The 15,475-nt window shown below is 39.9% G+C and overlaps 1 protein-coding gene across 1 annotated transcript; it reads right to left on the bottom strand.

The window, feature by feature from the left end:
- Positions 1 to 2,068: 2,068 nt before the first annotated feature.
- Positions 2,069 to 15,076, bottom strand: GJA1 (gap junction protein alpha 1). Its single transcript, XM_006189565.3, has 2 exons — positions 14,874 to 15,076; positions 2,069 to 4,986 (listed from the first exon to the last, which is right to left on the bottom strand). Exon 2 carries the CDS (start codon positions 4,968 to 4,970, stop codon positions 3,822 to 3,824), a length of 1,149 nt encoding a protein of 382 aa, XP_006189627.1. The 5' UTR covers positions 4,971 to 4,986; positions 14,874 to 15,076; the 3' UTR covers positions 2,069 to 3,821.
- Positions 15,077 to 15,475: the final 399 nt, after the last annotated feature.

Genomic DNA, 15,475 nt, shown 5'->3' with positions numbered 1-15,475 from the left:
GCATATTGAAATTTGAAGATTGGAATTTTTAGGAGAGGCAATGTGTGGGCAGGGAACTAGCACCGTGGGCAGGTTGAGGTTCAGCAAGTTTCTCAAAATAAGGTAAAAGAACAGCCCATGGCCTGAAAGCTTCATAAAGACCCACAGGGGCTAGGATGCTAATACATTCAACCAAATTTAATCGCAATATTTAAAGACATTAGACAATCCTGCCACTTTTAAAAATAGGCAACAGAAGTTGGTGTATAAATTCTCAAGTAAAATGATGGTAATGTAAAATATGTGATTATCTTAAAAAAGACTAGGGAATTTCACATGAAAGCAGAAGGTTCACTTAAAATAAGGGTTTCCCACTGTTTACAGAATAAGAAACAATGTTAGACTATAAAAGGACCTTGAAGTCTCTCTTTCCTGTTTCTAACATGACCATCCTCTCCCCCATCTCCAACCCAGCAGACTCAGGAACTGCACTGCCCAGTGCCATAGCCATTAGCCACATGCGGCTTTTTAATTAAAATCAAAATAATTCTTTGCTTCAGACTCATGAGTCACGTTTCAAGTGCTCCAATAGCCACATGTGGCTAGTGGCTACCACAGCGAACAGACTAGAACATTTCCACTACAGAAAGTTTTACTACTTCCAGAAGATTCAAAAATTTCATTTTTTAAACATGAAATTTTGTGCAAAAAAATAAGTATCTAATAAATATTTGTGGAATGACAAAGCATAGTTTTCTCATAATTTTTAAACACGGCTCAATTTAATTTTTAGTTGTGGAAAGTAGGGAGCCAATTAAGACAAGCCACAGTGGAACATCATTTTTAAAACTTCTGGAAGGATTCCTATTCATGGGGCAGGGGACTATGGTGTCATGTTAGAATCCCCACTACTTAACAACGTGCCTGATAAATGGTTGGTATCTGAAACTTTGCAGGAATTAGAATTTCTCTATGTTGGCAAATGGGAAGAGATGAGAGGTTTGATTTTCTACTTCATGTACTTTTGTAGTTTAAAACTGTAAGTTTCTAATATGTTTAAATATTTCTAAAAATAGTGGCAAGCTTTCAAGTTGGGAAATATTTAAGATGGACTATTTCTGAGAGATGTAACTTGGTTTCCCACCTACACACACGTACATCAGAAACCTACATTAAGTCATCAGTTTCTCTATTTCCCACAATAAATGCGAACACAGACATGCACAGAGGAAACTTTCCTCTCCCTTCAGATTCTCAGCCAGGCAAATAATACGTGAAGAAATGTTGACACTATCAATTATATTGACTTGTTAACTGATTACTAGATCATCTTTTGACTTGAGGCAAGTTTCAACTTTTGTTCACTGAAAAAAAAAAAAGCCACCAGTTATTTCTAAATTTGGAATATTTCTATGTTCCAGTAATCTACTAGTTTGCCTTGCGACAATAAACCTTTATGTAAACAATTTTAGTAAGGTAAAAAGCTTTCTTGAATTGTGACTTAAAAGTGTTCATACATTTTATATTTAAAATTGCAGCAATATTATCAATTGCCCAGAATTGTTCTGGTCTCTTTGAATTGTTCAATTCCTTGGGTGATGAAAATTTTTTAAGTCTTATTTTCTGTGTTTTCACAAGTGTCTTGGAATAATAGGATTATATTTATTTCATTCTTTTGTCACAGAGCATAACCATACTCAAACTGACTCTTCTAATTCTTTTACATCTAAAAGGCTCTCTAGCTTTAAGACGTTCGCACCCCCATCTGTTTATGCTTACTTCTGTCAATGTAGAGATCTACTAAATTACTCGGTAGTACCTTTAGATTTTATCACACATCTCATTAATCTTAATTTCCAACTTTAACATTTTTATACTGTATCTTCTCCATTGAATAAATATCCAAAAATGTTGGTCAATGTTGCACGGAACTGAGCTAATAATAAATACTGTCCTTTTAAAGATTCTGGAGCCTTGTGAATCTTCTCTGCCCAAATCCCCAACCAACAGAAATGTCTTTGATCATCGTGAATAGATGCAATAAAAGTTGATGCAACAAAAGTTTTAAAAATCACACGGTTATGGAGGCTATCTTTATACTAAATTAAAACTTTATTGAATAAAGAACACTCTTCAGAACACATGATCTGATGGCCTAGGTCTGCATTACATGCAATGAAGCTGAACATGACAGTAGTTTAACATGGAATGTCAAACAAATTAGTATTTCTCACTGTACAAAATCGTTTATGTTGTTGACATGCAAGAAGAAAAGTATGACACTCTGCATTTTCACTAATCATCTGTGATGAGTTCTAAAAAGGCATCTGAAGAAACTGGTAGATTTCCTTCGGATATATTTCAAATAAATTAGTTACATGTGTACTACTGAAATCTCTTTCAACCTCTCTTGCATTCCATATAAAATCTTAGTGCAAATATCAAAGTTGCTGGTTACTCCAAAAGACTGTCAAACTTCAAATACAAGTTCTGAATTAATGTATATTAAGTTGAACAAAACCAAGAATACCAGTTACTGTAAAATTCATTTAGGCACACTTAATAGCCCACTCTAAGCATTTCTTCTAAGTCTCTCACATTAATTACTAAAGCCTGTTTACAGTACTAAAATTCTATCATTCAAGCATCAATGATTATATTTCAGAAAAAGAAAAATCATTCATTTCTGCAATAGCATTACTGCTATATTCTAAAAAAAAAAAAAAGAAAAAAGAAAAAAGGAAAAAAAAGAGAATCATAATTAATAAACCCAGTATCCATGATAGGATACCTGGGGAAAAAATATTTTAGGGAAAAAAAAATGTGCTTTACTTGCACAGCAGGAATTCTATAATGTAAACACCATATTGGCCCACACCACAAAATCCATGAGGAAGGTTCAAATTTGAACACCATGTGTGCATTATTTTCAAATCTGTGTTTGTGAATATATACTGCATCTGTTTGTACCAATACATGACAAATAAAACACACTCTTCCACACACATACACATACAAGTGATTGTTAAATATTGAGCATGGCTTTCTTCCCTGACTCTAACTCACAAAATGTTAAGTGACATCCCAACTGTTTTAAAAGGTTTAGGGAAATCACTAAATGAATGTGAATAGTAGTTGAGGAATGATGCAAGGTGATGGTAATAATATCTGCAAGTGGATGTAAAAAAGAATGTAAATGTGAATGGCTGAGATGTGCAAATGCATGGAAAGTCTTCTGTGGGCCTTGTCTGAACTTTTAAACTGATACCAAGAATAAAAAGTATAGTAGCACACGAGTCCATTGACACCTGGAGGGTCAGGCTGAAAAAGCTTACCTTCAAAGTGCAAATTTTAACAATGGAATGTTCTTGCAGGGACATAAGGACAATCCTCTGTCTTTTTCTTGAAAAAGAGAAATAAGATGTTCAGGAATTACCTTCTCCTGGCCAAAGTTATTTCAGTTTCTTGGTAAAACAAAAAAGTATCTAGCCAAAAACATCACCCACTCTTTCACATACACAGAACTATTCTTAGGGGGGTATGTGGGGAAAAGCCCTCACCTATGGATAGCCTAATGCATCTTTTATTTAGAACTTAGGTTCTCTGAATCAACTACATTAAATACCAACATGTACCTCCCTCAGCTCCCCCCTCTCCACCCACCTTCCTATCCCTAACACCCCCAAGGAACCAGGTATTCTAATGTATTTGTTTTCTAAGCCTCGTGACAAGGCTGTTGAGTACCACCTCCACTGGAACTAAGCAAACACCTAAGGTGCACTTTCTATAGCACCTTTTTCTTCTCCACATTGAGTGGAATCTTGATGCTCTCAAGCCTGGATCTAGATCTCCAGGTCATCAGGCCGAGGTCGGCTGCTGGCGCGACTGCTGGCTCTGCTGGAAGGTCGCTGGTCCACAATGGCTAGAGGCTGTAGTTCGTGGCCAGTATCGAGTTTTTTGGCATTCTGGTTGTCATCAGGGAAATCAAAAGGCTGTGCATGGGAGTTGGAGATGGTGCTTCCTGCCTGCCCCATTCGATTTTGTTCAGCACTGTAATTAGCCCAGTTTTGCTCACTCGCTTGTTTGTTGTAATTGCGGCAGGAAGAATTGTTTCTGTCTCCGGTAACCAGCTTGTACCCAGGAGGGGACATGGGTGAGAGGGGAGCTGTTGGTGAGGAGCAGCCATTAAAATAAGCATATTTTGGAGATCCACAGTCTTTGGAGGGGCTCAGTGGGCCAGTGGTAGCATGGTAAGGATCGCTCTTTCCCTTGACACGATCCTTAACACCCTTGAAGAAGACATAGAAGAGTTCGATGATGTTCAAGGCAAGAGACACCAAGGACACCACCAGCATGAAGATGATGAAGATGGTTTTCTCCGTGGGACGGGAGAGGAAGCAGTCCACCTGATGCGGGCAGGGATCTCTTTTGCAAGTGTAAACAGCACTCAGGCTGAATCCATAGATGTACCACTGGATCAGCAGGAAGGCCACCTCGAAGACAGACTTGAAGAGGATGCTGATGATGTAGGTTCGCAGCAAGCCCCCCCGCATTTTCACCTTGCCGTGCTCTTCAATGCCATACTTGAACTTCTTGATTTCAATCTGCTTCAAGTGCATGTCCACGTTGGCACCATCGGTTTGGGCAACTTTGAGTTCCTCCTCCTTCTTGTTCAGTTTCTCTTCCTTTCGCATCACGTAGAACACATGCGCCAGGTACAAGAGTGTGGGAACAGATACAAATATGATCTGCAGGACCCAGAAACGCACATGAGAGATTGGGAAGGATTTGTCATAGCAGACATTTTCACAACCAGGCTGTTGAGTGTTACAGCGAAAGGCCGACTGCTCGTCACCCCAGGCTGACTCAACCGCTGTCCCCAGAAGCAGGATTCTGAAAATGAAAAGGACAGACAGCCACACCTTCCCTCCAGCGGTGGAATAGGCTTGAACCTTGTCAAGGAGTTTGCCTAAGGCACTCCAGTCACCCATGTTGTCTGGGCACCGCCTGAAAAGAAACAAAAAGATGACTAAATGATCGCAAACTACAAATCATTAGTTCGACATATAGTTTCCTTCAGCCAACAGTCAAAATATTGCAAAAAGGTCTCACCTCTTTCTAGCACTCTTCAAAAATCAAAAAACAAAACAAACAAACAAACAGAAACACCACAAGTGCAAACTCTTCCACTTTCCCCTGAAAAGAGGTCTTAAATTTTCTTGAGACATGCTAAATCTTAGAAACAACAGAGCCCACATGCCAAATAAATTGCAATCTTAACCTTGCGAAGATGTATTACTTGCTCAACCACTGCCTTGCCATGTGACTTGAGAAGCTGCCTGTGCTAAGTGCCTCTGCTTATTTTAGCCATCTGACAAATGAGGACAGCTCTTGCCTGGTAGGCCTGTGTCTGCCTGCACGCCTGAGCAAAATGCTGATGCGAGGTCTTCAAAAAGCATGGGTACCTAAGAATCGAGGTAAGAACACCCGTACCCATGCACAGGCACGCTGCACGCAACCTGTTTTCAAACCTCAATCCCAGTACACGTAACACTTTATTCCTAATTGTACCCTGAAATAGTTCTCCTTGGTATTTCAAGTGTAATTTATGCATACTCTGTATTGTGGTCATTTATACTTCTGTTTCTTCTTAAGCAGTGACTTATGTGGTTCACAAGTCTGTCTTCTGCCTGGAGGAAAATATGGTACTGAAACACACCACTTTAACACAATGTATAACTAGATGCAGGAATCTACTTTCAAAAACAAAGGCTGAGGGCACATCACATTTCATGGAAGAGTATAGTTGGCTTCAATACTAATTATAGCCTGAGAAATACAAACATCACTTTAAGGGGTTATCTCTAGCAAAAAATGATTAACTTTTATCTTTTTTTTTTTAATTTTTTTAACATTTTTTATTGATTTATAACCATTTTACAATGTTGTGTCAAATTCCAGTGTTCAGCACAATTTTTCAGTTATTCATGGACATATGCACATTCGTCACATTTTTTTCTCTGTGAGTTATCAACTTTTATCTTTTGATTGCTGCCCACCTTCAATTTCCTTTACTGGGCTGTGGGCCCTCAGTTTACACACTCATTTAACTCCCTATCGATACCTAGATATCTTAAGCCTAGGACTTCCCCATTATTGGGGATAAGAAATAGCCTCAAGTCTGTAGAGATGACAAGAATCCCAAAAGTTATTTATCTAGCTCAATTTATACTTCTAATTGCCAACAGTCCATTTAACTGATGAAAATTGAAGTCATAAGTGTATAGGCAATATTCAGCTATCAGTAGAGCCAGAAAAAACTTTTCAGTCCCAAGACTAAGGATTCCCAATGCATGACGTTGGTCTTAAAACTATAGTAAATCTGGGTTAAAGCTAGAAATGTTTCCATATTTTGATAATATACAATCTTAGCAGGGGCTGAAATCTAGGAAGAAATAAGTAACATTAACATTACATGTGTTGGTCAGAGAGAATATAGTCTAATTTTCAGCAGAGAGTAATTGGAGGATTCAGAACAGGATGAAGTAGTCAAAGATTATTTGGTAAATTAAAAGCAAGCAAAGCAAAGACTTCCCAGGAGCTTGGTAATGAATTTTAAACAGTGTAACTACAAGTAGGATTACATAGGCTCCTTAGAAATAAGTTCATTGTCTGAATTTAAAGAACTTTTTCATCTGGTGTTGAACTGTGAGCCATCTTCTCCTAGTAGGAAGTAAATGAAATCCAGGAGAATTTTCTTCCCTTCCAAGCAGTATTACATTTCTGTCTAATGCCTGTACCTCCTGGCTACAGAGGCCAGAAAAAAATGAATTGGAACCCTGGCCTGGGATTTCCTGGATGGAACAAAGAAGAGATGGCTGTTCTATGAACTGAAACTGCACCAGCCATCAAAATTAGCAGTCAGTGGGTATCTGTGATCACAGCCCAGAGACAGGGCCAAAGACTGCAAGGGGTAAGAGTGGGAGGCAGGTGGGCAGGGAAATCACACCTCCCAGGGGTCATAAAAAAGGGAGTGTCCCCTCTAGGAAAGGGTATTTTACATTGTGAAGTGACACATTAGACAGTGAAATTGATGTTATGGAAAGAGCAGTCAAACAAGGGCTTGTAGGGTTGACAAAGAGTTAAACAGCCAGGGGAAGCCTGAAGTGAGAGGGAGTAATTTAGCTTTGATGGATAGTTTGATGGTGAGAGAATGTGAAAGATGAAAAAAAAAAAAAAACCCTACAATTTAGCAGAAAATACTACACTGGGAATGAAGTACAGTCCATGAGGGTCAAACAAACATAACAGAATTTTTGGAGTTATATCAGTAGATAGTTTTCTATGTGATGATGTGTAAATTGGCCCTAATTCTGTTCGTAGAGAATATAATATTTTGCCAGTGTCATCTGCTTTTGCTCAATACTCCAATTGTGGGGGGTGGGAGGGTGGATGAACAACAAAAACAAGCAAGTAAAAAATGATAAACTGCACACATCTCATCACATGCATGAAATGACTGAGCTTAAGAAAAACTTAACGTGTTTCAGGCACACAGAGAAGTTGTCAGTTTGGTCAGTGTTTCAATGTTAATCAAAGTAAAATATAATTATGTAGATGCTTGTGGTAATTAATTACTAAGTTTCTTTACATTCTATGAGAAAATAAAAACTGACTTTCTTGTAATACCGAGATTCCACAGAAATACCCTATAGTGCCACAGTATGTGAATTGGGTCACTGGGCAGTTCTCTGGGTATTAGTTCTTTATTAATATACCAGTGACTTAATTGCAAACGTGTCTTTTAAGCACCCACCCAACTGTCATTTGCATTAATGAGTTAGGCTCTTTCATCTGAATAAGATGAATAACCCAATTGGACACTCGGTATCCCTTAACGTGTAGATACCTGGCATTAGCACTGTCATAGATCCCATCAGATAATGCTTAATGTGATGGCTTGTAATGATTGTGATTCTCAAGGAGAGGTAACAAAAACAGTTACTCTTTTTGGTTGCCATTCACTTTGTTGTGAACCAAAAGTTCTATTAACTGGTTGCCCCCTCACCCCCATTAATATTTTCATTTTTCTAAGTCATAGTTGAAAAGTTAATGCCTTTTTATAAGGAGAGGTCATAATTATATGTTTACAGGATCCCTCGCGTTGATTTACGAACTATGTACCTCATTCATGCTCACCAGTATGAGGCAGGTATATTTCTTGTGATACATGAGAAAATCATGGCAGTTCAGAATATATCCTATATATTCATGCCCTCACCTCTAGGTTCCCAACATAGAACTTTGTATGTAGATTAAGGCCCATGTTAAGGAGTTGTGCAAAGATCTTATTAGGAATAAATGCTTGACAGCAGCTGGACCGTACTTCTTGTGTCCTCTGTTGGATCACATTTTCCACTGCTCTTCATAGCCCTCTAGACTAGAGGCCAAAAACCACAGGCACCCCAAGTGTGACCTGTCCAAGGACCCTCTGGACCCTTTGCAGTGGTTCCTGAATAGCATCACAATCACTTGGCAGCATTTGTTAAAAACATACATTCCTGGCACTCACAAGTTTGGAAGAATACGATGGGGTGGGGATGGCTGGGAAATCACTTTTTTGTTGTCTTTTTTTTTTTTTTAAACAAATGAACCAGGTGATTCTAAAGTAAGGCTTCAGGCCAACAGGCAAACAATGGTTTCTTGACATTTTTGGTGCTCTCTCATTCAAAAGATTTAGAAGTGGGGACAAGTCAGGAGAGCAGAAAGGGACAGGGTGTCTAAAAAGGCCGACGGGAGGGGAGGTGTCAGTGTGAGGGGCAGAGGCTCTCTGGGCACCTGAGAACTGAGCTCACCCTCCACTGCACAGCACTCTGTCCTCCACCTCCATTTCCTGCTCCCCAAGAGCACAAGGACTCCAATACTTTTTATTCAAAATGAAAAGAAACCTCCCATTTTAAATTACTTCTGACTGCCCCTTTTCCAGAGCCTTACAGACAGATCACCAGGCCAAAGCTGCAGTCAAGTCACTGTGTCATTAATGTTCTAATAATTAGATGAATTACAGAATATTTTACTTCCCATTTGAAAGATTCTTCCAAGAAGAGACGCTGTAATGAGTTGAAAGTGGGGAATTAAAATAAAATAAAGGTAAGTAGGATTGTTTTGTGATAAAATTATTTAATGGATTTTTTTGAGGGGTGGGGAAGGGAAGTGCCATGTGTGTGTTTCTAATATCCTAAAGCCAAAAAACTGTAAGCTCCAAAACTGAACTGTAAATCCTCCTAATGTTTTTCTTTAATTTGTATAAGAACCCCTCTCCCTTGCAGTAAATGTCTTCGAGCGGGCCCCGTTGTGGCCATTCCTCTACAGTTACAACAGCCAGGTGCTCTTTTGGTCATTTTCATCCCCACTCATAATGAACACAACCTGCACTCAGTCCAACAGCAAATGCTCTAGGTTCCATCTTCCCCCCAAAACAGACTGCGAGTCTCACCGTCACCCCTGCTCTCGGCCCAGTCTCAGCCGTCATCACCTCTTATCAGGTTTTACGTTAAGAGCCTAGTTACCCTGCGTGCCAATCTACTCTCCTCCAACAGTCAATCTGGAAAAAACTAAAACTCTGATCTGCCGTGATCAGCTCTGTTCCCTCCAGGGGCTCGCTCTGGTCTCACCTCATCAGCCAGCAGCATTCCAGACCTGACACTTGCTATTCCCCTTGCCCTGTTTGTTTTTTAATGGCCCTTAGTTCTACTTGACATATATTTACCTGTTTATGACTTGTCTGCTTCCGTGACGAACATTTATCACTATCTGCTTTCCTCAACTAGACTGCAAGCTCCATGAGGGGGTTTCTTTCGTCCACTGTTTTATCCCCAATGCTTAAAGGAGACATTGAATAACTATCTACTGAATGAATTAAATCAGAAAAGGCCCCAGGTCTCACCAGTTTTGTTTACTCTCTCCTTGGGATTCTCTTAATTGTAGTTATACCCCAAACTTCCGAAGTTTCAAATTAATTGAAAAGGGATTTTCACAGTAAAAAAAAAAAAAAAAAAAAAAAATTATCCTTCTCTCTCTACACAGTCAGCATCTCATTATACAGACTATTAAATTTTTAAGTGATAACTGCTCAAGAAGGGAACAGCATGCTTTAAATGATTCCTGAGCAGGCAATATGATTGAATTAAGAAAAGTCTCCTTAACAAATTCTTGAATTTACTAGACAAGGTTGTAGGGATTGGGGTTCTTGCAGAGCAGCATCAGGTATCATAAGATGTGTACTCAGTTTCACTATTGTGCTGTTTTATGGGTTAATATTTTAAAACAACAACAACAAAATCCTTGTGTTGTCCTGTTCCAATTCTGCAGTATTCTAATTCTGACTGTACTACACAGTTCACTTGTCGCTGAGAGTAAATAACACCATGGTGTCTTGCAATGGAAGAAATAGTCTGTGAAAACTTGTGTTTATTTCAAGAATGATAAATCTTGGGGGTAAGACTGGGGCTCTGAAGGTGAAAAGCAATAACTGATATCAATCTTGGTTAATATAATCTTTGTGTAGTTTGAGTATATGTAGGCAGTTAAGTGGTTTGAATGAGGTACCATGGAAAATGTATATTTCCTGTTCATTAGAAGACTGCTTCCGTGTACCTGGGTAGTCAGCCTAACTCTGTGGTGTATCAAACCTATTCCATGTAAACATTTTATTCTGTTTAAAATTCTGCCTCGTGGCTCACTGATTAGCCTTAGATTCCCCTTAAAGAATGATACTGCTACATTTCAGCAGGTATTTGATGGGTGGCATTGATTTTGCAGAGGGGGGAAACACACTAACAAGCCTTTCTCTCCTCAGACTCTCACCCTTTTTCATCACATAGTCAACCTACATCAGCCTCCACAGAACAATGAGATAAGATGGGAGTTGAGGAGTGAGGGACTCCATCCAAAGAGAAGATGACACCTACCAAACACACAATCCCCTCCTTGGTTGAACAGCTGCCACTCAACTCTGCTACTAACAGAAGTTTCTCATGGTCACTTTAGGGGTGCTCGAGGAAAGAGCCTACATCAGAGCTGCAGGCTAAAAGCCGAGTTCTTTGATTGTGGTGATGGACTTGAAAAATGTTATTCCTATCAGTTATTGGTGCTTCCCCCAAATCTCACCTCCGAGTTGACTTTTTAGTGAACGGCCCAGTGATGTTGTTGACATAAACCCATCTTCAGAGCCCTCACAAGTGTATTAAGACTAGTCTATTTTCCTTAGTGAGTACTGAGTAACTCATGCATGCAAGCTCTTAGTAAAAGCTCAGTAAAGTCTAGCTATTGCTCTTTAAATGGTCTTTAGATATATAGCCCACTTATTTTTTAATTTTGGCATCCTTTCTTTAGCAAAACAGCAAGTAAGAAATGACTAACAATTTCCTAATACTAAGTTTTCAAGATGTTCTTGTAATGAGTACAATAGTGCTCTTTTAGCAACCTCATAGAGATCTATGAGAAGGAGGAATTTACCTTTTATCAATTAATAGGGAGACAAGACCATGAAAGGGTCTGCTTGTCTCTGTGTTTCTCTTTGGAGGCATCTCCTCCAAATCATGAAAAAAAACATATCCTATGGAATGTATCTGCTTCACAGAAATTGCTAAAAATCACTCCTTTTCCTCTATTACTGTGAATTTTAAACATCCAGTAAAACACATTTTTAAGAAATTATTTAGAAAGCTAGGAAAATCTGGACATGAAGTTTATAGAAAATATTAAGAAATTTTTGAGGAAATATATATATGTATGTACTGTATGTATATGTATATATAAATAAATGGCTCACCATGGTTTATGCTTTAATTTGGCAAAACACAGTGTGTATATACATACATAGCCAAATGGTGAATCCAGACAGCCAAAGTGGAGAATACGTGTAGTTATCCCAAGGCATGGGGTCGGGGGTGGGGGGGGCTCCTATGGAGAAACTCGGGGGATTTTTTTAACTTCACTTATCTATATTGAGTATTGACATCAATGGTAAACACTAGATAAGAACTTTTCTCCTCAAAGCTGCACTAATGTTTGAGAATACACTTCAACAATCTATTCAAACAACTGAGAATGCTGAAGGGAAGTCAGAGCAGGAAGGGTGGAGTAGAAGGTATTAATCACTGGTGACTTTCCTATCATTCCCTTCCCCCGGGTGTACAGAGAGAGAGGCTCTGAGGCTCATACTAAGCTACACCTCTGGGTATTGTCAGAGAAAGGAAGGAATGCGCTGTATCCTGAGTTTTTCATCCTTCTCTATGCAGGAATGGAAAACATCTAAGTAACAAAACAACTCTCAATATCTGAAAACACGCCCTTTTAGATGCTTGCTTGGAAGTGTGTTTCCCAGGGAGGGTCAGCAATGTGGGAATTACTCTGTAAAGGGTGAGGAATTGAGTGGACCTGGCAGCTGTGGTGATAAACTATAAAAGGTAGTAGAAAAATGTGGAATGTGTTTAAACCGTGAAGAGAGTAGGATCAAAGCACTATCACTGCATTTTCCAGGTGAAAGACAGGTGACAACTACACCCTGGCTCTGGGAACTACAGGGCACCACATACACACTGCTAAGGACAGAATGCATTCCTGCCACTGGTAGAATTTCTGGCCAGTTTGGCCTACTTAGAAGAATTAATTACTTTTCCTCCAAAGTATTTTCTACCTAACTGGCTTATTTCATTCTTGGTGACGTGGTTAATTTAGTGAGATCTCTGTACTGTTACAGAATTTCAGCAAGCTATGTACAAAACTAAAAGTTAGGCTTCCAAAAATTTTTTTCACAATCTATTCTTCAAATTGCCTGAGGCACTTAAGACAGAGTTCAAGTGTGCCCAATTTTCAGAGGGTGAGATTAAGCATTTTCTCTACTAACTCGTTTGAGAAGCAAAAGAAACCCACTTTCAGTAAAGCCATGTCTGTTTTTCCAACAGTTTATACTTCTCCTCTTCCCACCCCCACTTTGTACTCTGGAGAGAAACACAGGCACGCCCCAGGACTGTGGACGACGTTGGTCCAGGAGAGCTTTTGATAAGGTTTATCAGAGATGCTCCGTGAACATTAGAATGGCGTGGGTGATCCGCTGCTAGGCACTAGATGATTGAGTTTCTGAATTCAGTACTGATTTGGCTTTGGATGCATGTCTCATTAGTCATTAGCTCTTTATTCATTTCATTACGGGGCTTCCTCCGCGCCCCCTTCCCCACCCCTACATTCCTGGGACGTTTCGAGAACTTTCAGAAGAGTTACAAGTGCCAGTTAGTCACAGTAATTCCCAAGGTACGAAGGTTTCCTTATCAAGACTTACACAGTAGGATTCAACAAGTTGGGGGTGGGGGGGCACTGCGGTTAGGGAGGAGAGGGAAAGGAAATTAGATTGACACATTTAATTCAATTAACATTTGCTCTTCTTTTACCCTTTGGCACGCAGCCCCCCTCCCCGGCGCCGCTCTCCCCCTCCGGTTCCTTTCCAGTGGCGGGACTCGGACCTGCGCTCGGTTTGACTTGTAAGGATTTGGGGGAAACATCTCAACAAACCTTTACAAAACCGGGAGATTTGGGCAGCGTAGGAGCCCGGGCGAGCCGGGCGGATGCTAAGACGGCAGGAGGTGCCCCGCGCCCCCCGGGTCCCAGGCCCCCATCCTCCTTCCACAAAGCTTTCATTTTTATTTGCTTTTCAGCACTCTCCTTCAAACTGCAGGATCACACCAAGAATTTAAACTACTTAGTCTGTGGAGTTAGAACAGACAAAAAAAAACCTTCCTTATCGGGTAAGAAAGTGCACGGTTGCATTTCAGGCTAACAGAATGTGTGTTACCCATAAGAGCATGTAAGAAATTGAACCCTTTCATATAACAAATCAGCGTTATCCTTGCCTACTGGCAGCACCCTAGTGGCTCAAACTCAAAAAAGTTGCCCCAGAGCTCTAAACTCTGTTACAGGTTCAGACAAGCGGAAGGTGGCGGCGGGGGGTGGGGGGAGGAGGGACGTGTTAGCTCTAAGGCGCTGTTTTCAGAGACTTCGTTTCATATTCTTTCTAGGAGCCCCGTCTTAGGAGAGCGTTTTGGAAATGCACCTTGGCATACACTCTTTTCTAAACGTCTGTCCTCCCTCTCAATGCTTTGAAAGTAACCACCACCCATTCAAGGGATTTCACCTTCTGAATTGCCAACGTGGTCGACTCAAAGGTGGCTCTCTTGAGGGTCTCAGATCTTTTCAGAGCGATTACTAACACAAAGTAATTCTTTACTGTTGCTTTAAGAACCTCAATATTACAACTCTGATTTTTATACCTTTTTGTATACTGGGGAAAATTCTAGGAAAGGACCACGTGGAAGCCAAGCAACCGCAAGGTCTCAACAAAGCACTTTGTTAAGTTTGCTTTGCAAGGATATAAAACATCAGTCAAGATTTCCATATGAAAAAGCACAAAGCGTAGAATTCTATAGCAAGCACACTAGGCAAATCTGCACTTTGATTTCTGTGCTGTTGTCAGTCAAACTCCCAGCCTAGGCCCCTACCCCCCCAACCCAAAAAAAGTTACAAAGCACTTAAGATTATTACTGATTACCCCAAAAAGCAAAGTTATACTGCAAAATGAAGAACTAAATATCCAGTAAATTAGTTCTTTATTCTAATCAGAAGAGTCTGAATCTTATTTACCTGTTGCGTTATTAAAAGAAAACTTTCTAACAGTCAAAAAATAAATACCGTACGTTCAATTTCAACTTTAAAACTATAAACACTTTCATCATTCCATTTACAGTAGCACATCAAAGCTAACTCTAACACATTTAAAAATTTTAGAAAAGTTTTACTTGTAGAAAAAGAAACGAATAGGTAAAGTTCTTAAAACTTACTCTTTCTCTTAAAAGAAGTGAAGTAGGCACGCCAAGTTATTGAACTCCTTAGAGGATGAAGTAAAATGAAAAAGCAAGTTCAGGCACTCAGACCTGTCTATTTAAAGTTTAAAAGTCTGCTGCTGTTGGGTACTTTCCTCACTCCTTCCCCCTAATGAAAGAAAAGTGCTGATACCTCGTAAAAGCTTTTTTCTTACTTGGAGCACAGAGCTTTTAAAAGTTTCAAGCCACTGACTCAACAAGGAGGAGGGGCTAGGAGGAAGGGGAGGGGACGAGGAAAGGCGGGCGGGAGAGTGGAGAGGAGGCCGGCGAACGTGGACGGATGCGGGGAAGAGGCCAGGAGGAGTAGCCAGGTCCTCGATAAAGCTGTAGTTTAAATGTGCTGACGAGAGAAATGACATAGCATTAGAGACGTGAATGCCACCACTTGTAGTTACTCCTTACAGATAACAATTGCGGGTTTAGTTAGTGCTTTTTTCACCAAAAGTCCAGGGATAATAAAAAGTTGTATATTTTATAATACTACGTGATGGAAGAGAGTATAGCCTGGGCAAACTTGTTTCATATTGGCCAAGGTGTGTGAAGTTAAAGGTGGGTGTGAG

The sequence above is a fragment of the Camelus ferus genome, chromosome 8, assembly GCF_009834535.1.
Source record: "Camelus ferus isolate YT-003-E chromosome 8, BCGSAC_Cfer_1.0, whole genome shotgun sequence".
Lineage (NCBI taxonomy): Eukaryota > Metazoa > Chordata > Mammalia > Artiodactyla > Camelidae > Camelus > Camelus ferus.
Note: the sequence above shows the minus strand (reverse complement) of the source record. Positions and strands in the feature narration are given on the sequence as shown.